The following is a 23,582-nucleotide window of genomic DNA, read 5'->3' on the forward strand; positions in this document are numbered from 1 at the left end:
CGAACTACAACTCCCAGCGTGCCCCGCCACGCCGCTCGCTAGCTCCCCGGTGGCCTGCTCGCCTCTCATTGGCCTTCCTGGTATGTGACGTCACGAGCCCAGGTGGGAACAAGCTCGGGCGATTGGCTGATGCTTCCGCGGCGGCAACCAATGGCAGGTGCGGCCACCGCCGCTGCGGGCTGCGAGGCCGGTTAAGGTGGAGCGGGGTCGGCGCGCTCCCGGTGCATTACGCGGCCCCGCGGCCTCCCAGCGCGTCTTTACCCCATGCCGTGCGGCTGCCCTGTGCGCTCCACCGCCCTGGGCGGGGGAGGGGCTAGTACCGAGCGACCCTTCCACTCTCTGCCACCTCGTGTCCCGCTCGGCCGAACCCATCGGTGTTACGGTGTCCCTGCACCCGCAGCCCCGGGCTCCCCGCTGCAGCCTCCTTTTGTGATTCCAGTGCCCTCCACGCTGCCCGGCGGCCGCCACCGCCGTGCACGTCTGGAGCAGCCGGCCGCACTGCTGAGGGGTTAGGCATGCTCCAGGCTTCAGGAACTGTCGGGGCAGCTCCTCTCCCGACTCAGCCTGGCTCCGGGACGGGGCCCCGTCGAACCGCCCCGTCCGGGAGCGTCCGGATGCGCGGGAAAGGCCCGGGGAGATGAGCAGGGCTCCGGCGGGGACAGAGGGATGGGGCAGCGGTCTCAGCGAACGCGTCCCGCGTAGTTCCGTTCGGCCGCGGAGCAGCTGCTTCAGGACCAGCTCGTCCCCGGGACTCTCTTGGTCTCCGCCATAGCCATGCGAGCGTGGGGTGGGGCCAGCAGGGCCACCTAACCCCTTGGGCTGTGTCACCTGCCGGAGCCGCCGTAAGCACGGAGCCGGAGGGGCGGGAGCTCCGGTGGTGCCTGGGCGGGCGGCGGAGCCGCTCCCTCCTGCCGCGTCCTGCGGGATCGCGCCACCTTAAACGGGCGCCTGCGGACGGGGCGCTCGGGGCCGGGCGGCAGCTCCGCCAGCCGGGGACCGCCGGGGCCCCGCCGGCGCCTCCCGCCTTGCCCCCGCCTCCTTCCCGCCCCCGGCCCCATGGGGGGCGAGCGGAGCCCCCGCGACCGGCGGGTACCCCCCGCCCGCCCGCCCGACGACGGCCGCCCCCGCCCCGCCTGAGCCGCTCCGCGCCCCCGCCGCCCTCCCGCTGCCGGCGTCAAGGCGAGAGACACCCCCCCCGGAGCCCCGGAGTGCGGCAGGGGGAGCTCCCCCGGCAGGGGCGGGGAGACGGGCGGGGAGCAGCGCCCGGGCAGCAGGGGGGCCGGAGCGGGGGCCGGGGCCAGCAGGATGTTCCCGCAGGGACGGCACCCGGTAAGTCCGGGGGTGGCGGGGGGCCGTGGTGGGCTGGGGTAGCGCGGTGCAGCCGCAGCTTCCAGCCAGGCTCTCTCTTCCCCCAGACTCCCCTTCAGCCCGGGCAGCCCTTCAAGTTCTCGGTCCTGGAAATCTGCGACCGCATCAAGGAGGAATTCCAGTTCCTGCAGGCCCAGTACCACAGGTGAGGCTGCTGCGGGGACCCCCGGGGCATAGGTGGGGTGGGAGGTGAAGAGAGGAGGTGGCTTGAAGGGAGGGAGGGGGGTCAGGAGGTGTCCGGGGGTCGAGCAGGGCTGTGGGCAGCGAGAAAGGATGTAACAGGGACAGGGGAGAGGGGGACGAGGGGCAGACCATGGGGGTGAATTGGGACAGAAGATGGAGAGAAGGGTCCTGGTAAAAGGGGCATTTGGGGAGGAGCAGGAGAAGGGAACTAGGCTGAGAGGTTGTGCCAGGCTGTGAGGTGGGGCATCAGATCTTGAGTGGGCGGGGGGGGAGGGGGGGGGTCCCAAGTGGGAGACCACCCACAGTTTATTTTCTCTGATGTGCTGAGTGGGAGGCGAGATGGAGAGGACAGCAGCAGTGCCTTGGGAGTGGAGCAGGGGTGGCGTGATCAGTGTCTGGGGGGCACAGGGGCTGCACCACTGAAGGGGTTTGGGACCCCTAGGGCCGGTGACAGCAGCTAAGGGTGGGCATGTGACTCGCTGGGGTGGTGGAAGGTGGGCACTAGGAGGGGAGGGGGCAGGAGATGTGGGTCCTTGGGTGAATCCCGGGGATGCTGTCTGCAGCCTGAAGCTGGAATGTGAGAAGCTGGTGAGTGAGAAGACAGAGATGCAGAGACATTATGTCATGGTGAGCCACCCCCTGCCCTGTCCCCTTTGCCTCCCCCAGCTCATCCCTGGCTGCCACCTTCCTCTGGCGAGCTCCCAGGCTCCTGGGCTCTGCTCATCTGCTTGCCCAAAGGGGCCAGAGGCCATCCCAAGCCCCCCCTGCCCCGGGTGGGGGGGGGGGTGCCTGGCTAGGGACTGGCCTGAGGGGGTGGTGGTGGTGTGAGAGGTGAGAGGTAGGAAGGAGTTAATGATTATTCCTAGCAACGGTTGATGGCTCTGCTGATGGCTGCTGCCACTCATGCTGCTTGAGCCCAGGAATCCTGCCACAGGTTTTGTCTCTCTCTCTCTCTTTTTTTTTTTGTTTTTCTTTTCCTTTTTTTCTCTTTGGCCTTTTAACAAATCCTCCTCCTTCCTCCCTCTCTCCCCAAGGGGTGTCTTGAAAGTGATACCCCAAGGCTGATGCTTTGGGTGGAAGGGGAAGCTGCTTTTAGAGGAGCAGGGCAGGAGCCCTCTGCAGTTATACCTGTGTGGGGGTTAATAGACCGCTGGCATCAACCCACCTGGGCACCAGCCAGACCCAGGGGCAGCCCTGGCAGGGGTAGGAGGTGGGGGAGGTAGCTGCTGAGCCGAAGGGAAGAGGATGGGAAGTGCAGAGCTGGAGCAGCATTTCCTCTCCTTCATCATCCAGCATTAGCAGCCCCCCTAGGGAAAGGGGGAAGCCAGATGATGCCATCCAAAAGGCAAACAGACCTTGCATGACCCCCATCCCTTGGGTGATGACAGCACTGTCTGTGAAGCCAGGACTGTTGGGGGGCTTTATTGGCATCCCAGACCATGCTCCTGTTACCTACAGGCTGGGATCTCTTTCCCACATTCCAGAGCCTCAGGGATTCCCAAGGGTGGGCTGCTGCCCCTGAAATGTGCTTTGCTGAAGACAGGTCCTCTGGTGCCCCCTTCTCCCTGTCCTCAGGGGTGAGGGGTTGGGGTCTGCTGCTGGCAGAGCTGCTAGGGTCTGTTGAGAGGTGTAACCTGGTGGCATCTTCACAGACGTGGCCACCTGTGGGGCTAGGAAAGGAAGGGACAAGCCAGGAGAGGAGGAGATCAGGAGGGCAAGGGGCTGGCTGATACTGGCTTAAACTGCAGAGCAGTCAGGAAAGTCTGAACCGGGGAGTGACTGCTCCCTGCCTTCTGCCAGCCTCATGGCCCAGGGCTCAGCCCATGGTGTGCTGGGGGAGCAGGGACCCAGCAGCAGCAAGCCAGAGGAGCAGGGGGAGAATGTTGCTGTGGGGCAGCTCCTAACCAGGCTGTGTTGTTGTGTTTCTGCTCTCAGTACTATGAGATGTCCTATGGGCTGAACATTGAAATGCACAAGCAGGTAAGTCAAGGGGGGAGGTCCCAGCCACCGGCAGGGGATGGTGAGGAGGAGGTTGAGGACGGAGACTTTGCTGGAAAATGATCTCCTGCCCTCCTGTAGCTCTAATGGCACAGCTCTGTGCCAGGGAGCAGCTGCGAAGGGGATTCAGCAGTTGTCAGGATGAGGTCTAGTAGGTGCCTGGGGACAGGGTCTGCTCCCTGCCATCCCAGAACGCTGCTGGGAGCCTGGCTGGGAGCCCTGTGCATGAAAACCACCCCCTGCAGAGCTTCCCTGGGCCCCAGGCACGGGAGGGAGGGGGGAGAGAACAGCAGGAGCTGGAGCCCAGAGGCAAATGGATTGTCTTTCTTTTCTCTTTTCCCTTTTCCCTTCTTTTCCCTTTTCCCTTCTTTTCCCTTTTCCCTTCTTTTCCCTTTTCTCTTCTTTTCCCTTTTCTCTTCTTTTCCCCTTTTCTCTTCTCTTCCCCTTTTCCCTTCTCTTCCCTTCTCTTCCCTTCTCTTCCCTTCTCTTCCCTTCTCTTCCCTTCTCTTCCCTTCTCTTCCCTTCTCTTCCCTTCTCTTCCCTTCTCTTCCCTTCTCTTCCCTTCTCTTCCCTTCTCTTCCCTTCCCTTCCCTTCCCTTCCCCTTCCCTTCCCTTCCCTTCCCTTCCCTTCCCTTCCCTTCCCTTCCCTTCCCTTCCCTTCCCTTCCCTTCCCTTCCCTTCCCTTCCCTTCCCTTCCCTTCCCTTCCCTTCCCTTCCCTTCCCTTCCCTTCCCTTCCCTTCCCTCCCTTCCCTTCCCTTCCCTTCCCTTCCCTTCCCTTCCCTTCCCTTCCCTTCCCTTCCCTTCCCTTCCCTTCCCTTCCCTTCCCTTCCCTTCCCTTCCCTTCCCTTCCCTTCCCTCCTCCCTTCCCTCCCTCTCCTCCTCTCTCCTCTCTCCTCTCTCCTCTCTCCTCTCTCCTCTCTCCTCTCTCCTCTCTCCTCTCTCCTCTCTCCTCTCTCCTCTCTCCTCTCTCCTCTCTCCTCTCTCCTCTCCCCTCTCCTCCTCTCCCCTCTCTCCTCTCCCCTCTCCCCCTCTCCCCTCTCCCCTCTCCCCTCTCCCCTCTCCCTCTCTCCCCTCTCTCCCCTCTCTCCCCTCTCCCCTCTCTCCCTCTCTCCCCCTCTCCCCTCTCTCTCCTCTCTCCCCTCTCTCCCCTCTCTCCCCTCTCCCCCTCTCTCCCCTCTCTCCCCTCTCCCCCCTCTCCCCCCTCTCCCTCCCCTCTCCCCTCTCCCCCTCTCCCTCTCCCCTCTCCTTTTTTTTTCTCTTTTATCTTTTCTCCCTTCTCCCTTTCCTTCCCAAACCTTCCCAAACCTTCCCTTCCCTTCCCAAACCTTCCCAAACCTTCCCTTCTTTGTCATTTCTTTTGTCTTTTCTTTTTTTTTTTTTTTCTAATTTTCTCTAACCCCCTTTTCCTGAAGCCAGGGGGAGTGTTTTCAGCCTTCCTTTTTTTTCCCCCCTTCCCCTTTTGTTCCAGTGTTAATTTGCTTTCCCTCTCCAGATTTATCAATCTAGTCATCACGGGCTCTCTGCCAGGGAAATTAGTTTGGCCCAATGCCTGACAAAGTGGCAAGTCAACTGCCAGGTTCCTCCAGCTGGCTCAGCCCCTCTGAGTTTGCTCCTTTTGTTAGCAGGGAGAGTCACAGAGCCTGCAAGCACCTTCCTGCCCTCCCTGTGCCCTCCCAGCCCTGCTGGGACTCTGGGACACAGGGGTTGGGAATGGGTGGCCTAAGCCACCTGTGGCCAGGGACTCTGCCCACGAGGTGAGAGAAGCAGTGGCCAAGTGGCTGGGGAGAGAGGGAGCCCTGCCCCAGGCTCTGCCTGGGCAGGAGAGGTCCAGAGCTGGGGGGTTGGGGGTCCCAGGGTCTGGGACTTTGGCTTCCAGGGTCCCCTGTGAGGGGTCAGGGTGGTGGCTGCTGCAGCATCCAGGATGTGTGGGTGCTCAGGGTGCTGGTGGGCACAGGTGTGCTCTAGGGGGGCACAGGCAGCCTTGGAGCACAGCAGGGGAGAGGTTCCCTTTGTTCTCTGCCAGCTTTGAGCCCTGGTTTGACCTGGCTGCAATTCCAGCAGGGATTGTCAGAAACCTGAGATGAGAAAACACTTCAGAGCAGCCAACTGCTGAGCCAGTGCCAGGCTGGGTTTGCAGTGGGTGGTGGTGGGATCAAGTTTTTCTCTGGGAGTGCAGGTTTCCTTTTGGAGAGCCTGAGCTGGAAGCCACAGCCCCTGCCTGACCCAGCCTGGGGGGGGGGGGGGGGACACACAGCTGTGCTGTGGGGTCTGTCTGTAATGGCAGCCTGAAGAGAGGCTCTCTGCATTTCCTCCTTGCCCCTTGCTGGGCAGGGGACAGGTGGAGGACTCCTTTGTGCCTCTGCTCCCTGAGCAGACTGAGCTCAGCCTGGCCTGGGGCTTTGGAAGAGGTGGCACTAAGGGGGGCTGTGGCCGGGGTAGGGGGTGGCAGAGCAGGTACCACCCTTGGTGCCTGGCTTGCCAGGCTTTGCTGGGGTGATGCGAGAGGGCTGAATGAATTTGTGAGGATTTTGCAGCCCCTTCCTTGCTTTCCCACTGGCTGCAGGTCCAACACTGAGGGAGGGAGGGAGGGAGCAGCCTGCCCGTGGCCAGCTGCCAGCGCTTGTGGCTCGGCTCTCCCCCTTCCCTGCCAGCCTGCCCACTGCCTGCCAGGGTGGCAGCCCACAAAGCCAAGATGGGTTTGGGCTGAGCACAGCCAAGACGGGTTTGGGCTGAGCACAGCCAAGATGAGTTTGGGCTGAGCACATCCAGCTGAGCTGCAAAAGGACTGACAGCTCCCAGCTCGGCTTAGCCGTGGAGGGATTTAGGAATCGAATTCCCTCCCATGTGCCTGGGAGGTGGGGGGTTGGGGGGGAGGAGGGAACCTGACAGCCTGGGAGGGTCCCACAGCCCTGGTTAGAGTCCTCCCTTGGCAGCAGCTTGGGAAATACCAGCAGGAGGATTTACACTGAGCTGGGTTGGGGGAGGGATGGGGGGGGGAAGCGTTTAAGCTGCATCCCGAGGCTGCTGCTGCTCCTGCAGGATGTGAGGCTGCTTGGCTGCCCCTCTGCAAGGGATGGGATGGGACTTGGAGGCCTCCCATCTCTCCTGATAGCTGCTTCCTCTCTCAGGCAGAGATTGTCAAGAGACTGAGTGCCATCTGTGCCCAGATGATCCCCTTCCTGACACAGGAGGTGAGAGGGGAGGCAGAGGATTGCTCAGGTTTCTCCTGAGGCCCTCAGGAAGGGGTGAAGCTGAACAGTGGGAGGTTTGGGGAGGGTGAAAACCTCTGCAGCTGGGCTGGAGGGAGGGCAGAAGGGGCTGCACAGCCTTGGGTGGCTGGGGTGGTGCTGGGCTGTGGGGTCCCTCCAGCCAGGAGCACAGAGTGAGCTCCCTGTGCTCTGCCTTCCCAGCACCAGCAGCAGGTCCTGCAGGCTGTGGAGAGAGCCAAGCAGGTGACCATGGGGGAGCTCAACAGCATCGTTGGGGTGAGTCCTGCTGCCTGCCCATGGGCAAGGGCTCTCTTCTTGCTCAGGGCTTCAGTGCAGAGGTGGCAAAGCTGGAGGCTGATAAGCCCAGGGCTGGTGCCCTGCAGTGACAAGGTTTGCCATGGTGCCCCAAAGGCACTGGATGGCCTCTCAGGTCCTCCCTGAGCAGAGCTGGGCAGAGGTTTGACTCCATCTGCCACGTGTCAGGATCACCTCCATGATGGGGAGGTCCTGGAGGTGCCTGGGGGTGGAAGGGGGCAGGTGATGTGGCCTGGACTGAGCAGCCTCAGCAGCTTCACTTCCCCTCCCTGGCCTGCTCTCAGCCCATGGCACTTTGCACCACAGGAGCCAAGGGTGCCAGGCATGGCAGTGCCAGGCATGGAATCCTAGAATCAGTCAGGGTTGGAAGGGACCACAAGGCTCAGCCAGTTCCAGGCCCCCTGCCATGGGCAGGGACACCTCACACTGGATCAGGCTGGCCAGAGCCTCACCCAGCCTGGCTGCAAACACCTCCAGGGATGGAGCCTCAACCCATTCCAGGCTCTCACCACTCTCATGGCTGTGCCACCCCCTCCTGCAGCCAGGACTGTTTGCTCTTTCTCTTTCCAGCAGCAGCAGCAGCTTCAGCACCTCTCCCACCACGCCTCCCCCATCCCCCTGACCTCCCACCCCTCCAGCGTGCAGCCTGCTGGCCTGAGCAGCACCTCGGGGCTCCTGGCCCTCTCAGGGGCTCTGATGGCACAGGCTCAGCTGGCCACCAAGGAGGACAGAGTGGCCCAGGATGGGGAGAGCAGAGGTAAGGGGAAGAAACCTCACCTGGAGTAACCCTTCCCAGGCTGGAAGAGTCAGAGCTGGGCAGAGCGTCCAGGGGCAGCGCTGGGGCAGATCCTGCTGCCTGCTCCCCCTGTTCCCAGGGGCTCCCTGGGGCCTGGCAGCTGCTCCTGGGGACCAGGGAGAGTGAGGAGCACTGGGGCTGGCAGCCTCCAGCTCCAGAGTGTCTGCAGCCCTGGGGAGTGCCTCTCTTTGTGACCAGGGGAGCAGCTGCTGTGCAGTGTGGGGAACAGATGCTGGGCAAGGGGGGTGCTGGGCAAGGGGGGGTGCTGAGCACCTCTGCATGCACCCAGGGGGGCTTCTTGCTTCCTTGGGCTTTTCCAGTGTGTGAGGACCCTCCCTCCTCTCCATGCTGGGAGATCTCCACCACGCTGTGAACTCTCTGTTCACCCCAAGGCTTACACCAGGTGAAGATCTGATGCCTGAAGCTGAGATTGGAAGGGGAAAAGTTGCTCTTGCAAGCCCCTGGTAGAAACTGGGGGAGCCAAAAGTTCAGAAAGTGAGGCAAGGAGTTCAGAAAGTGTCTCTGTGTGTGTGTGTGTGTGTGTGGTGCCTTGTGAAGAGCATCCTCAGGGGGTGCCTCCTCTTACCAGGATCCCAAAAGTGCTTTACAAACAACATCAATATTTAATCATCATTAAATCAGTGCTCTGAATGCAGCTGGCAGGCTTGGGCCACATGAAGAACACCACCCAGCTGTGGCTGGTGGCTTTGGAAGGGCTGCATATGAAGGAGCTGAGCTGGAGTCACCTCCTGCAGGGCACAGGCACAGGGGTGGTGGTGCTGACAGGGAGGAGGCAGGGAGTGAGGGGCTGCAGGCAGCTCTGTGGAGCAGAAACAGGCAGCAAGGTCATGGAAGGCATTGTAGGGGTTGGAAGGGACCTCTGGAGATCAAGTGCAGCTCCCCTGCCAAAGCAGCATCCCCCCAGGGCAGGGCACACAGGAATGCATCCAGGTGGATCCAGGAGGAGACTCCACAGCCTCCCTGTGCAGCCTGCTCCAGGGCTCCAGCAGCCTCACAGCCAAGTTTCTCCTCATGTTGAGGTGGAACCTCCTGGGTTCCAGGTTGTGTCCATTGCTCCTTGTCCAAGCCAGGGCTGGTGGCAAGCTCCTGGTCCCTCTCTGTCTCCTTTCCTAGCTTCATCCTGACTGTAGCCTTGGAGCAGCCATGGAGAGTCCCTCCTCTGCTGGTACCTACCTGCCTGCCCCCCTTTTGCCAGCAGAGATGGAGGAGTTTCTTCTCTCCAAACACTGATATGATTCCCTAGGAATGGAAATCAACCAGGGAATGCTGTTAGACCCCAGCCCATATAACCCCAAGCTTGGGCTTGCCTGGAGCTTCTTCCCTGGAGCTCAAAGGGAGGTGGAGCAGTTGTGTTGTGCCTGATCAAAAAGCCTCTCAGAGGGTTTCCAAGCAGAGCTTTTTAGCTCAGCTTCCTGAGGCAATGGGGTGGGGGTGAGTCAGGAGGGCTCAGCTGGCCAACTGGCTTGCTCCATCCTGGCAGCCTTGGACCCCTTTGCTACAAGCCAGGGAAGAGATTCCAAAGCAGGAATGTATTGATTGGAAGGAGGTGGGTAGACAGAGATTCCTCCCCCTTCCCTGGGGGAAGACCCAGAAGCTGATTGCTGCTGGGTGAGAGCTCCCACGCTGCAGGTGGGCAAAGTGGAAATGGTTTGTGATGTATTTTTTTTTTAAGCCAACGTGCCACTGTCTCCTCCTGTGTTGCTTTGAGGGTGCTGAGGGCACAGTCTCTCTGCATTAACAACCTCTTCCTCTTCTCTCCCCTGCCTCACTGATGTGGACCTGCCCTGACTCTCTCCCCGCTGCCACCCGGGCTCCAGAGCGCTCCCCGAGCCGGGTAAGTGAGGTTGGCACACCTGGCTCTGGGCCAGGCTGGGTGGCCTCAGCTGGCCTTGATGCCCAGGCAAGTGGGGAGCTTTCCTTCCTGGGCCAGCACTGAGGCTGGGGATGCTCCAGACCTGCTGCAGCACCTGAGCTGGCACACCTGCTGTGCTGGCACCTGCCGGGGTGGCAGCGAGCCGTGCGTGCAGCAGGCTGGAGAGCAAATCCAGCTGCAGTGTGGAGGGTGCAGAGCAGCCAAGTGGTGAATGTTTGGATGTAGGGAGAGCAGGAGAACATCTGAGCAGGGGATAATAAGACAAAGGGACTCTGCTTTATGCAGCCTTCCCCCCTTCCCTTGGCTTTGCTGGCTTGGGTGGGTTGGGTTTGCAGCCAGCTTCTGGGCCACCTGGATTCGGTGCCTTTGCTGATGCAAGGATCTGAAGGTGGAGGGCTGCTCCCAAAATAACCAGCTCTTGTCTTTTTCAAGGAGTTTCCAGTTTAGGAAACGGGGCTGAACAGGTCTCCTTACCTGCCAGCCCCACTGCAGCCTCCTGGTTTGGAAGATTGCCCTCAGCCTGGCCTGAGTCCCAAGCTCTGTGCCTCCCTTCCCAGGCTCTGTGGCTGCAGTGAGGCAGAGCTGCAGCTCCTGCTGCAGGCAGGGGAAGGAAGGGTTAATGAACTTCTCCTCTGGGAGCAATTGGCATTGATCTTCACAGGCTTGCAGTCAGGTGGGAGAGGAGGAGGAGGAGGGAGAGATGGTTTCTGTGTGTTGTGCAGGCTGCCTCAGCTCTGTGATCCCAGGAATATCTGGGGACCTGCTCCAGGAAGCACTGGGAGCATCCTTTCAGTGGGGTTGAGGCTCTTAATCCTGCTGGGCTGGAACCAATTAACCACACAGGAACCTCGGGGTTGGGGCATTTCCCCCTCCCTCCCCTCCTCCCCCAACTCCTGCACAAACAGAACCTGCCCCAGAGGCTGCCCTGACCTCTCCACGAGGTGCCAACTGTGCCAGGTTGCTTTGAAGGAGAGCTTGGAGGGGGGTGTGTGTGTGCTGTGAGTGGGCACTGGGTCATGCTCTGAGCAGTGACTGTGGGGACAGGAAGGGTTTGAGACCCCCCCCCACACACACACCACCCCCCCTCCCCTGCTGCTGGCAGCATCTCAGGGAAGGGATTTTGCTCCTGCTTGGGTCCCATCCTCCTTCCCAGCCCCCTGGCTCCTGCAGCAGGAGGGTTAAAGGGAAGTAAATGAGTCTCCAGTGGGGATTTTTCCACTCTGCCATGCCTGGTTATCTCCTGAGGGGTGATCTGCTCTGCAGCTCTGCTGAGGATGCTGCCTGCCTCAGCTCCTGCCTGCCAGGGCCCCTGCAGCAGGGCACCTCTGCCAGCTGCCCCCATTGCCCACCCCTCCTGCTCTGGCAAGGAAGAAGAGCCTTGGGGGGCTTTGGGGCTGAGCTTTTGACTCTCTCCCTCTTCCTCCTGCCCCCAGCCAGGGAGATGCTTTGCTTGGGTGGAGGTGGTTTTGGGGTGATGGGGGTGGTTTAGGGGTGATGGGGGTGGTTTTGGGGTAATGGAGGTACTTTAGGGGTGATGGAGGAGGTTTCAGGGGTGATGTAGGTGGTTTTGGGGCTCATGGGGGTGGTTTAGGGGTAATGGAGGTAGTTTAGGGGTGATGGAGGTGGTTTTGGAGTGATGGAGTGGTGGAGAGGTGATTTGGGGTGATGGACTGGTGGGGGTGGTTTGGGGGTGATGGGGATGGTTTGGGGGTGATGGGGATGGTTTGGGGGTGATGGGCTGATGGGGAGGTGGTTTTGGGGTGATGGAGGTGGTTTAGGGCTGATGAGGTGGTTTTGGGGTGATGGGGATGGTTTTGGGGTGATGGAGGTGGTTTGGGGGTGATGGGCTGATGGGGAGGTGGTTTTGGGGTGATGGAGGTGGTTTAGGGCTGATGGGGTGGTGGTTTGGGGGTGATGGGGATGGTTGGTGGGTTTTGGGGTGATGGAGGTGGTTTTGGGGTGATGGAGGTGGTTTTGGGGCTCATGGGGGTGGTTTAGGGGTAATGGAGGTAGTTTTGGGTTGATGAAGGTGGTTTTGGGGGTGATGGGGATGGTTTGTGGGTGATGGGCTGATGGGGAGGTGGTTTTGGGGTGATGGAGGTGGTTTAGGGCTGATGAGGTGGTTTTGGGGTGATGGGGATGGTTTTGGGGTGATGGAGGTGGTTTGTGGGTGATGGGCTGATGGGGAGGTGGTTTTGGGGTGATGGAGGTGGTTTTGGGGCTCATGGGGGTGGTTTAGGGGTAATGGAGGTAGTTTTGGGTTGATGAAGGTGGTTTTGGGGGTGATGGGGATGGTTTGGGGGTGATGGGGATGGTTTGGGGGTGATGGGCTGATGGGGAGGTGGTTTTGGGGTGATGGAGGTGGTTTAGGGCTGATGGGGAGGTGGTTTTGGGGTGATAGGGGTGGTTTGGGGGTGATGGGCTGATGGGGAGGTGCTGGGCTGATGGAGGTAGTTTTGGGGTGACTGGGGTGGGGCAAGGGGACCCCTGCCCTCCAAGTGCCTGTGGCACAGGTTGCAGAGGGAGCTTGAGTGGGGCTGGACCGGCGCTGGGAGCTCTCCAGAGGGGAAGGGCGGCTGGCCAGGGCTCTGTGGGCTGTGGTTTTCTGCTGGCTCACAGCTTTCCTCTTGCCTGCCCTCTGGCTCAGAGTGGTTCTGCTTCCCCTCCTGAGAGCCTGCAGCAGGAGGAGGAGCGGCAGGGGGGCGCTGGGCTGAAGAGGAAACGAGAGGAGAAGGAGCCCCCGGGGCATTACGTGAGTGCACCGAGGGGCAGTGGCCGTGGGGAGCTCTCTGCCTGTCCTGGGGAGAGGCTGGAGGCACTGCCTGCAGGGCATGGTGCTGGGCCGTGAGAAGTGGTGTGCAGGGGAAAACACAAGGTTGGGGGGGGTAGGGGGGGGAGTGAAAACTCAGCAGCAGCTGGCCATGGGCACTGGCAGCCCAGAAAGCCAACTGTGTCCTGGGCTGCATCAGGAGTGTGGCCAGCAGGAGAAGGAAGGGAACTCTGCCTCTCCACTCTGTGAGACCTCCACCTGCAGCACTGCCTCCAGTTCTGGGCCCAACCCCCCAGCACAAGAAGGACCTGGAGCTGCTGGAGAGGGGCCACAGGTGGCCACCAAGATGATCACAGGGCTGGAGGACAGGATGGGAGAGTTGGAGCTGTTCAGCCTGGAGAAGAGAAGGCTCCAGGGAGACTTCAGAGCAGCCTTCCAGGACCTGAAGGGGCTCCAGGAGAGCTGGGGAGGGACTTTTGAGGGGCAATGGCTTTGAGCTGGAAGAGGGGAGATTGAGAGTGGAGATGAGGAAGAAATTCTTGGCAGTGAGGGTGGGGAGAGGCTGGAACAGGTTGCCCAAGGAGGTTGTGGATGTCCCCTCCCTGGAGGTGTTCAAGGCCAGGCTGGATGAATCCTTGAACAGCCTGGGCTGGTGGGAGGTGTCCCTGCCCCTGGCAGGGGGGTTGGAACTGAATGATCTTGAAGGTCCCTTCCAACCCAAATCATTCCATGAAATAGGATCTGTGCTGCCTGGGGTCCTGTAGGAGCAAAGCCCAGAGCTTGGTCCAGCTTCTCCCCCTCCTGACAGCCTTCCTGGCTTTCTCCCTCCTTGCAGGACAGCGATGGGGACAAGAGTGACTACAACCTGGTGGTGGATGAGGTGAGCCCTGAAGGACAGGCTGAAGCCTGGCAGTGTGTCCAGCTCGAGCTTTAGGACTCTGCTTCCTGAGCTTTGGGGTTCCTTAGGCTCTGGGGCATTGCTGCTGGGCAGCCAGGACGTGTGCCAGCCCTCTCCAGGGTGTTGATGCCAGCCAGGGCTGGTTCTGATTCCCAGTGCTGTGCTGTGCCAGGCAGGGCTCAGCTTTGCCAGCCTCAGACTTCGGCTCTGCTTCCCAGTCCTGTTGGAGCCCCTGTCCTGTAGCATCCCGTGTGGGGATGCTGATGAGCTGGGATGAGAGCCCCCAGAAGCTGGGCTTGCTGCTGGCAGCTCAGGGCTGGTGGAGGTGGCAGGAACACAGGCAGATGTCCTGTGCTGCCTCAGTTGCAGCTGTGACCATGGCACACTGAGCCTGGGGCAGGAGGTGTGCTGGATTTCCAGTCTCTCCCAACCAACCAAAGTGCCAGGTGCTTCTGGGACAACCTTCTCTGGCCACCAAGGGAGACAGAAGAGACCCCAGCCCCAGCTGTCCTTGGCAGAGATGAGGGATTTTGAGAGGGGGGGGTTGGGAGGGAGGGATGGGGCATCCCTTTTTCCTTGCCTGGAAAAGCAGAGGGAGGGAAGGGAAGGAGAGGACAACACAGGTCACTTTCTTTCTTTCCCCCCACACTTTTCCTCCTGCCACTTCCCAAGAAAATACAAGCCCTGGAAGGGACATCAGCAGGGGATTGCTGCAGGAAATGATGCTTATAAAACCTGCTCATGGGTGTAATGATGGTGATAAAATTCCCAGCCCTCACTGGATGGCTGGAGGAGTGCAAGGGCTTGAGGGGTGGGGGGTGGCCTTGCCTCTGAAAATGCTGCTGAGGGGCTGCCAAGAGGCAGCTGGTGCTGCTCACCAGCCCTCCTGGGCAAGGTGGCCGTGGCCACCAGTGGCCTCTGAGCCTGCTGTCGCCTCCAATTGTGTAGCAAGAGGAAAAGCAAGGAGGTTTCTCATCCTGGGGCTTGGGAGCAGAGTTGAGGCTCTCTCAGGGTTCTCCTCGTTGATGCTGCTCAGCACATGTGGGGCAGGAAGGGGCTGGGGGAGCTGCAGGGGCAGGAAGGAGCTGCAGGGGCAGGAAGGGGCTGGAGGAGCTGCAGGGGCAGGAAGGGGCTGGGGGAGCTGCAGGGGCAGGAAGGAGCTGCAGGGGCAGGAAGGGGCTGGAGGAGCAGGAAGGGGCAGGAAGGGGCTGGAGGAGCTGCAGGGGCAGGAAGGGGCAGGAAGGGGCTGGGGGAGCTGCAGGGGCAGGAAGGGGCAGGAAGGGGCTGGGGGAGCTGCAGGGGCAGGAAGGGGCAGGAAGGGGCTGGAGGAGCTGCAGGGGCAGGAAGGGGCAGGAAGGGGCTGGGGGAGCTGCAGGGGCAGGAAGGGGCAGGAAGGGGCTGGGGGAGCTGCAGGGGCAGGAAGGGGCTGGGGGAGCTGCAGGGGCAGGAAGGGGCTGGGGGAGCTGCAGGGGCAGGAAGGGGCTGGGGGAGCTGCAGGGGCAGGAAGGGGCAGGAAGAGGCTGGAGGAGCAGCAGGGGCAGGAAGGGGCAGGAAGGGGCTGGAGGAGCAGCAGGGGCAGGAAGGGGCTGGAGCAGTTTGCCCTGCAGGCAGCGAGGAGCAAACTGAGGCTTGATGGTGCCTCTGTTGGGCTCAGCCCTGAGGATGGCTCTGCAGGGACCCTGCACAGCAGGACTTGGGGGGGGGGGTCCTGCTCCTTAGAGCCCTCTCTCCTCTTTCCCCAGGACCCCAGCTCAGAGCCTGGCAGCCCCAGCCTGGTGCCCAGCAGCCGGCTGCTGCCAGCGCACCGGGAGGTGCCCGAGAGCCCGACCTCTGCCACCTCCAGCCGCAGCCCCACGCCACTCAAGCCCAAGGACCAGGCTCTGGTAGGCAGCAGTGTGAGCAGCCCAGGCCCTGGGTGGGCAGCAGGGCTGGGGCCATGCCCCCAAATTTCTGTCTGGCTCAAATGGGGGGCAAGGAGAGGTCAGCGCTGAGCGCTTGGTACCCACCGCCAGCCTCCCCAGTAGCAGGGGCAGAGGTCTGTGCCCTCAGGGAGAGGCAAATCCCCTGCAGGGCAGAGGTTGAGCTCTGCAAGGATTTTTCCACCTTGCCTGTCTGCAGGATTCTCCAGAGCTGCTCCCAAAAATCCTAGAACCTTAAGGTTGGAAAATCCCTCTAAGATCACCGAGTCCAACCTTGTCCCCAGCACTTCTCTGACCACAGGACCCTGGCCCCGAGTGCCACATCTACTCCTTTAACACCTCCAGGGATAGTGACTCCCTGGGCAGCCTCTTCCAATGCCTGACCCCCTCTTGCAGCACAGGAACTGTTCCTCATCTCCAACCTAAACCTCCCCTGGGTGCAGCTTTGAGGCCAGATCGATTCTTCCTTTCTTTTATTTCCTTTATTATTTCGCTTCCTCCTTCCCAAGCATCAGCCTGATGCTTAGATTGAAACATCAACGTGTGGGAAAGAGGGGAGGGACGTTTTTTACCTTCCCAGCCCATCTCAGGGACCGAAGGGGATGCAATCCTTGGAGCCCAGGGTCAGGAGCCAACTGGGGGCCACCGGGAGGAGCCAGCAGCAGCTCCCAGGCACAATCGGATTAGAGCAGACAAAGCGCCCTCAGCAATCTGCCAGCACAGCGTGGAGCTTCCCTCTGTTATTAATTTTTTTTCCCCCCCTTCCTCTCCCTCTTTTTTTTTTTTTTTTTTAACTTCCCTTTGCTGGTGTAGACAAAAATCCCCAGGCAGGGGGAAAAAAAAAAAAAAAAAAAACAGGAGAAAAGAAAAAAAGAAAAGAATGAAACAGCAGTGGGGAGCGGAGAGGCTACGTCATGCCAAGCATCTTACTGGTCCTGCCTCCTGTGGGATGGGGATGGGGATAGGGGTGGATCCTTCCCTCCCCTCCTCTCTGCATGAGGAGGGGTTTCCATAGAAGGGTAGAATTGTTTTGGTTGGAAAAGACCTCCAAGATCCTCGAGTCCCAGCTTCAACCTTGCCTCCTTCCCACAGCATGGGAAGAGCTCCCCGTCCCCTGCTCGCCTCCCTGCTTTGGGTGTGAGCAGTCAGTGTGAGCCCCAAGTCAGCCTGAACTGCCACAGCCAGAGGTCCCTTCCAACCCAGAGCAAGTCTATGATTTGTATGATCACAGAATGTTAAGGGCTGGAAGGGACCTGGAAAGCTCATCCAGTCCAACCCCCCTGCCAGAGGAGGATCCCCCTAGAGCAGGTCACACTGGAACACATCCAGCTGGATCCTGGGGCCCATCCCCTCTCCTTTTCTCCTTTGCCCCTTGCCTCCTTCCCACAGCATGGGAAGAGCTCCCATCATCAAACCCCAAGTGCCATGGCCACAGGGTTCTGGAATGCCTTTGCATGAGGAAAAAGCAAATCTTGGTGTAACAGCCACACAGGGTGCTGGAAGGATGAGAGGAAACGGCCTGAAATTGTGCCAGGGGAAGTTTAGGTTGGAGATGAGGAACAATTTGTTTGCTGCAAGAGTGGTCAGGGATTGGAAGAGGCTGCCCAGGGAGGTGGTGGAGTCCCCATGCCTGGAGGTGTTCCAGAAACGTGGAGCCATGGTCGGGGTTGGGTTGCTGCTTGGACTGGATGCTCTCAGAGAGCTTTCCCAACCCAAACGATTCTCTGATGCTCTGTGGCAGTTCAGGCTGACTTGGGGCTCACACTGAATGTTCATACCCAAAGCAGGGAGGCGAGTGGGGGACGTGGAGCTCTTCCCATGCTGTGGGAAGGAGGCAAGGGGCAAAGGAGAAAAGGAGAGGGGATGGCCCCCAGGGTCCAGCTGGATGTGTTCCAGTGTGACCTGCTCTAGGGGGATCCTCCTCTGGCAGGGGGGTTGGACTGGATGAGCTTTCCAGGTCCCTTCCAGCCCCTAACATTCTGTGATCATACAAATCATAGACTGCTCTGGGTTGGAAGGGACCTCTGAAGGTCATCTTAGGATGGCTGAGTGCCAGGGTGGCGATGCCCCAGGCTGCCCTGCTCCCCTCCTGTGCTGCTCAGGGTGGTTGGCAGCTCTATGGTGCTGGGTGGTATGGGGGTGTCACTCTTCCAACCCACTGCTGAGGCTTCTCTTCCCTCTGCTGCACAGCCTGACCCTCCAGCCAGCACTGCCACCTCCAAGCCCTCCTCTTCCTCCCCACCCCAGGACTCCCTCACACCCGGCCCGGGGCCAAGCTCAGCTGCCCTGCTCCGGCAGCCCCCAGGCAAGGCACCGACCAGCGACAGCATCAGTGAGTGTCTGGGAAGGGCAGGGCTGGGGGAGGGGAGGCCTGGTCTGCTGCTGCAGGGCTGGGGTGAGGGCAGGCAGGGCTCTTCCCTCCTGTCTGCAGAGCTGCAGGGCACCTTTGGCTCCATCAGAGGTAGGGAGTGTGGCCAGCGTGCACCACGTGCAGGTACCCAGCTGCCAGTGCTTGCCCTGCAGGCTCAGGCTCCTTGCAGCTGAAGATCTCCATGGGGGTGAGAGTCTGCATGGGCTGGGTGCTGCAGAGAGCCTGGGCAAGAGCCAGGTGACCCAGAAGCCCCTGTCAGTGGGTGCCACCTTCTGAAAGCACAAGGGGAGGGGTGTGAAGGCTCTGTGGTGGCTGATGGTGAACTGCTCACATCCCCTCTTCCTGCCTCAGCTGCCTTGGGAAGAGGTTTCTGGAGCATCTTGGCACTAAAGGGACCCCCCCCCCCCAACCAAGGTGGTATGAGGAAGACAGGTCCAAGGGAGAAATAGAGGCAGGACCAGAGACATTAAACCCTCGTCTGGGCTAGAAACTGGCAGCAGTTCAGCAAAAATTGAATTGGAATCAATTTCAACAAATCATCCAAAGCCTGAAGGTAGAAGCAGTTTGCTGTCAGCCATGGGTAGGCTGGGCTGGCCAAGGGAGAGCAGGCCTTGGCGGGAGGGCTGAGGGTTGCTGTGGGTTGGTGGCTGGGCTCTGGTGCACCCTTTGGAGGGGTGGAGCCGTTTGATTTCCTGTGCTGCATCCTCATCCCAACCAGGGTTGAAGATCAGGAGCTGCCCCTCTCCTTTGGTCCTTGGCTGCCCCTCAGCTGCCCCTCTCCTTTGGGCCAAGCCCATAATCTACCTCCTCCTGATCTGCTGGTCCATGCCAGGAGGGCCTGGGTCAGAGTTGGCACTGGCTTTTGCTGCCTGGCTCCTGCCAGGTGCCCTCTTCCCCTGGGTGATGCTGGCTCACACCCCTCGGCCAGGGCCAACCGGTGGGGTCTCTCCTCACGCAGCTCTCCGCAGCCCTCTGAGCATCTCCAGCCCCTACTCCTCCTCCTTTGGGATGATGTCTCATGCCACCCTCAACGGGGAGCTGCCAGCCCCCAGCATGTACCTGGGCATCCACCTCTCCCCACAGGTCAGCAGTGCTGTGATGTACGGCCGGTCCCCCATGGTAAGTCTGCAAGGGCCAGGCCGAGTCTGCTGGCAGGTGTTGGCTTTGCCACTTGTCCTGGGCATGCACTGTCCCTGGTGTGTGGCATCTGTGCTGCTGCAATGAGCTCAAGCAGCCCTAGGAAAGGGCTCCCACTTGGAGGAGTTTGGGTTGTGGGGCTGGGAGGTGGGAGGGAGGCTGCAGAGCTCTTGGAGAAGCCCCACGGAGTGGGGGGGTGGGGGGTGGCTGTGCCTCTGGGAAGCCTCTTTTGGGCTTTGGCACTTCCATGTGGAGAAAAGCAGCCAAGCACCTTGTGCAGAGCTGGGCTGGCCTCGTCCCCAGAGCATAGGGGGGATGGCAAGAGCCCAGCCTTAGGGTCCCTTCCTCTGCCTCTCATGTGCCCTTCACTTTCTGCAGGTGGCTTTTGAGTCTCACCCTCACTTGAGGGCTTCCTCCATCTCCTCTTCACTCCCCAGCATCCCTGGGGGGAAACCGTAAGTGTGGCTGAATGCAGGGAGGGTGGGCAGCATGGGCGTGGGTGCCAGGGGGAGGTCTCCTTCCCCAGGGCTCATTCCTACACCCAGCAGAGGTAGGGCATGGCAGGGCCAGGCTTGGACATTCTCTCCACTTCTGTCTCCACCACGGGCTGGGAGTTGAAGGCAGCGGCTGCAAAGGAGGAGCTGCTTAATTACATCCCTCATTAGCCAGAGCAGCAGCAGACACCTTCCACCTGGCTCCAGCCAGGCTGATGGGGGAGGAGGGCACTCAGGGGTCACAGCGGGGGGGGGGGGGAATGGTTCAACCCTCTGCTCCCTCCCGCAGTGCCTACTCCTTCCACGTCAGCGCGGATGGGCAGATGCAGCCTGTGCCCTTCCCTCCCGATGCCCTCCTGGGCTCGGGCATCCCCCGGCACGCACGGCAGCTGCACACCCTGAGCCACGGAGAGGTGGTTTGTGCTGTCACCATCAGCAGCTCCACCCAGCACGTCTACACCGGGGGCAAGGGCTGTGTGAAGGTGTGGGACGTGGGGCAGCCGGGCACCAAGACAGCCGTGGCTCAGCTGGACTGCCTGGTGAGGAGGAGGAGGAGGAGGAGGAATGGGGTTTGTAGGGGGGCTGGGAAGGGGAATGTGCTCCTGTGACAGTGGAGGGGGGCAGAGGGTCCTTCTGTGTCTGTAGTCTGTCTCCCCCCTGCTCTACCATGCACTGCTCAGATCTTGCCCTGGCCCCTGCAGTCCCAGTTCAGGAGCAGGGGAAATGTTCCTGTAGAGCTCGGAGCCCTGGGCTGGTTCCACCTCGCTGGAGCTGCTGCTCACCTGCTCCAGCACTGCTGTGTCTGTCCAGCAGCTGCTGGCTGGGCCACTGTGGGGCAAGGGTGTCCCCGGGGCTGTGCCAAGTGCAGTGCCAAAGGGAGGGGCTGCCGTGGGGGCTGGCTGGGCTAACAGGCTCCTCCCTGCTGCACCCCAGAACCGCGACAACTACATCCGCTCCTGCAAGCTGCTGCCCGACGGCCGCAGCCTGATCGTGGGGGGGGAGGCCAGCACCCTCTCCATCTGGGACCTGGCAGCCCCCACGCCCCGCATCAAGGCCGAGCTCACCTCCTCTGCCCCTGCCTGCTATGCCCTGGCCATCAGCCCCGACGCCAAAGTCTGCTTCTCCTGCTGCAGCGACGGCAACATCGTGGTGTGGGACCTGCAGAACCAGACGCTGGTCAGGTGAGCCTGGGGCAGGGCTGCTCCAGGCTCCTTGGGCTAGGGACTCTTTGGTGTCCTCCAGGCTCTCCCCACCTCTCCTCACAGTTTTGATTCTATGATTCTATGATTTTAACCCTGCCCATGGGACAGTCTCTGTCCTTGCAGTGGGGACCTCCTGCTGCTCGCTGCTGGCTGCTGCAGGTCCCAGCCCTCATCTTGTGCCCTCCCTCTCCCCCTTCTTTCCCAGGCAGTTTCAGGGCCACACAGACGGTGCCAGCTGCATTGACATCTCCAACTATGGCACCAAGCTGTGGACAGGGGGCCTGGACAACACAGTGAGGTGCTGGGACCTGCGGGAAGGGCGCCAGCTTCAGCAGCACGACTTCAGCTCCCAGGTAGGGGCTGGCAGCAGCCAGGGAGCACCACAGGGCTGGCCAGGACCTGCCAGGCTCCTGCCTGACTCTTTCCTTCCCCCTCCAGATCTTCTCCCTGGGCCACTGCCCGACAGGAGAGTGGCTGGCAGTGGGCATGGAGAGCAGCAATGTGGAGATCCTGCATGTCACCAAACCAGACAAGTACCAGCTGCACCTCCACGAGAGCTGTGTCCTCTCCCTCAAATTCGCCTCCTGCGGTAGGCAAGCTCTCTGTTTTCCTACTTGTGGCTCCTTTTGCTTCCCTTCCTTCCCCTGCTCTCCTCCTCTGAATGGAGTCCCCAACCCTCACCCCCACCCTTTGTCTCCTGCCCCAGGGAAGTGGTTTGTGAGCACGGGGAAGGACAACCTGCTGAACGCCTGGCGGACTCCTTACGGTGCCAGCATCTTCCAGGTGCAGGGGGTGGCACTGGGCTGAGGAGGTGGCACTGGGGTGGAGGGGGCATGAGGGCAGGTTCAGCCAACCAGCACTGCCCTCACCCCACACCTCTCTCCCCTTCAGTCTAAAGAGTCCTCATCAGTGCTGAGCTGTGACATCTCCATCAACGACAAATTCATCGTTACAGGCTCTGGTGACAAGAAGGCCACAGTCTATGAGGTGGTTTATTGAGCCCCCCCCTTCTCTTTGCCACCTTCCTTTTGCCCAACAGGGAAGGAGCCAACCCTTGCTCAAAGCTGATGGAGACCTGTGCTGGGCCAGCTGCCCCCCAGCCCTCCTCTCCTCCTGCTCTCAGGGTCCCAGCCCTGCTCCCCTGCCCTGGTCACAGAGGTGAAGGGGAGAGCTGGGGCTGAGAGCTCATGGGCAGGGGTGCCCTCAAGCTGGGCAGAGCCCACTCTGGGTGGCCTGTGGCCTCTCTGTGAGGGCAAGATGAGGCCAAGAGTGACTGGGGAGAGTGGTGATCCCAAATTACTGCTACTGGCTTAATGGCAGGAGCAGCTGTAAATTCCCAATAAAGAAATGTATTTAACTGTGCTTTCCATCCCTTAGTAATAAACAGGAACAATAAAAAAAAAAAGGGTCTGGTCTGGGGAGGGGGAAGGGAGGGGGCTGGGCAGGGACTGATCTCACTGCAGGATCAATGGAAATCTGTCTCTGGACACCTGTCCTTCAGCCTCAGAGCCCTGGAGGTGGCATCTGCAGCCGCACCCAGAGCGACAGGGGCTTGGCTCCCTCCATGGTGGCAGTTGGAGAGGGGAGGACAGAAGCAGGAGCTGCTCCCATCCCACACCTCCACATGGGTGAGGAGGGAAAGTCCCTTTGGCTGCAGCTTCCCCAGGCTGTGCTGCCTGGCTGGGGCTTGCTCCTGGGCCACGGCAAAGGCTGTGCCATGAAGGGCAGTCAGGCAGGGTCCAGGAGCAGCTCCCAGCACCTTCCTTGGCCAGCAGCCCTGGAGAGGTCTTTCCTACCCTGCCAGAGCTGCACAGCTCCTGCCCTGCCACAACCCTGGTACCAGGCAGCAGGGGTCAAGCCCAAGGCAGGAGCACATGGCAGCCACTTCCCCTGCAGCCCTTGCCATGCCCACAGCCACCACACTGCTGCTTAGCCAGCAGCCATGACCACAGCCACTGCTCCACCACTTCCCTGGCAGCCATGGCCACAGCCAGCAGGGTGCTGCTGCTTCCCCAGCAGCCCTCACCCTGTCTGCTGCCCGTGGGCTCAGCTCCAAGGCTCTCAGCAACAACTGCTGGCACCAAGCCAGGCTGATAAGCCAGCACTGACTGCTCACAGCTCATTTCCTTCCAAACCTGCTTCCTCCAGTGCTGGCCTCTTCCCTTGCATCCCTCATTCCAGGGACACCTCACAGAGCAGCCACTGCCATGCTCCAGTCCCAGTGTCTCCTCCCCATGCCTAGGACCAGCTGCTGCCAGCCCCCCCTGAGCAGTGCACTGGCCCCAGACTGGCCCTGATGGCCAAGCTGCAGTGGCCAAAGGGGACAATGCTCCTCCCCTGCTCTCCTCCATCCTCACCTGGATCCATCCCACAGCCACAGAGCACTGAAGCTGCTGCCCAGGACAAGGCAGAGTTGTTGCTTTTTGGGTTTGTTTTTATTATTAAATACACTCTGGGAGGCAAAGAGGGGAGATGAAGCCAGAGGTCATCCTCCCCAGCCTGGCCCAAAGTCCTAAGAAACAAACAAACAAAACAAAAAAACCAAACAAAAGCCAAACCAAACAAATAAAAACCCAACCCAGAGCAAAAAGTAAAAAAAAAAAAAAAAAAAAAAACCACCCAAACCCCACAATAATAATAATTAAAAAAATCAACAATCCAAACAAAATCAACAACCCAAAGGAAAAAAAAATCAACAACCCAAAGAAAAAAAAAATCAACAACCCAAACAAAAAAAAATGACCCAAAGAAAAAAAAAATCCACAATCCAACCAAAAATCAGCAACCCAAACAAAAAGTAAAAAAGCAAACAAAAAAAATCAACCCAGACACACACACACACAAAAATCAACAACCTAAAAATCAACGACCCAACAACAAAAACAAACAACCCAAAAATCAACAACCCAAACAAAAAAACAAAAACGAAAAATCAACAGCCCAACAAAAAAAAAAAAAATCAACAACCTAAAAATCAACAACCCAAGGGAAAAAAAACCAGCAACCCAACAAAAAAAAAAAAAAAAC

General features: G+C 60.2%; 1 protein-coding gene across 2 annotated transcripts; it reads left to right on the forward strand.

Annotated features, from left to right (window-relative positions):
- Positions 1-1,305: 1,305 nt before the first annotated feature.
- TLE2 (TLE family member 2, transcriptional corepressor) lies at positions 1,306-21,888 on the forward strand. Of its 2 annotated transcripts, none has more exons than XM_054396107.1 (20): positions 1,306-1,329; positions 1,416-1,513; positions 2,115-2,178; positions 3,487-3,531; positions 6,679-6,741; positions 6,961-7,035; positions 7,648-7,831; positions 9,709-9,725; positions 12,412-12,516; positions 13,370-13,414; positions 15,175-15,315; positions 17,542-17,683; positions 18,681-18,841; positions 19,238-19,314; positions 19,643-19,892; positions 20,287-20,534; positions 20,761-20,908; positions 20,994-21,144; positions 21,262-21,338; positions 21,447-21,888. In XM_054396107.1, the coding sequence occupies exons 1-20, from the start codon at positions 1,306-1,308 to the stop codon at positions 21,552-21,554; spliced, it is 2,223 nt and encodes a 740-aa protein (XP_054252082.1). In that variant the 3' UTR covers positions 21,555-21,888. The 2 variants fall into 2 exon arrangements, with proteins under 2 accessions (XP_054252082.1, XP_054252083.1); XM_054396108.1 differs by having other exon boundaries at positions 7,651-7,831.
- The last annotated feature ends 1,694 nt before the right edge of the window (positions 21,889-23,582 follow it).

Source organism: Indicator indicator, chromosome 36 (genome assembly GCF_027791375.1).
Source record: "Indicator indicator isolate 239-I01 chromosome 36, UM_Iind_1.1, whole genome shotgun sequence".
NCBI lineage: Eukaryota > Metazoa > Chordata > Aves > Piciformes > Indicatoridae > Indicator > Indicator indicator.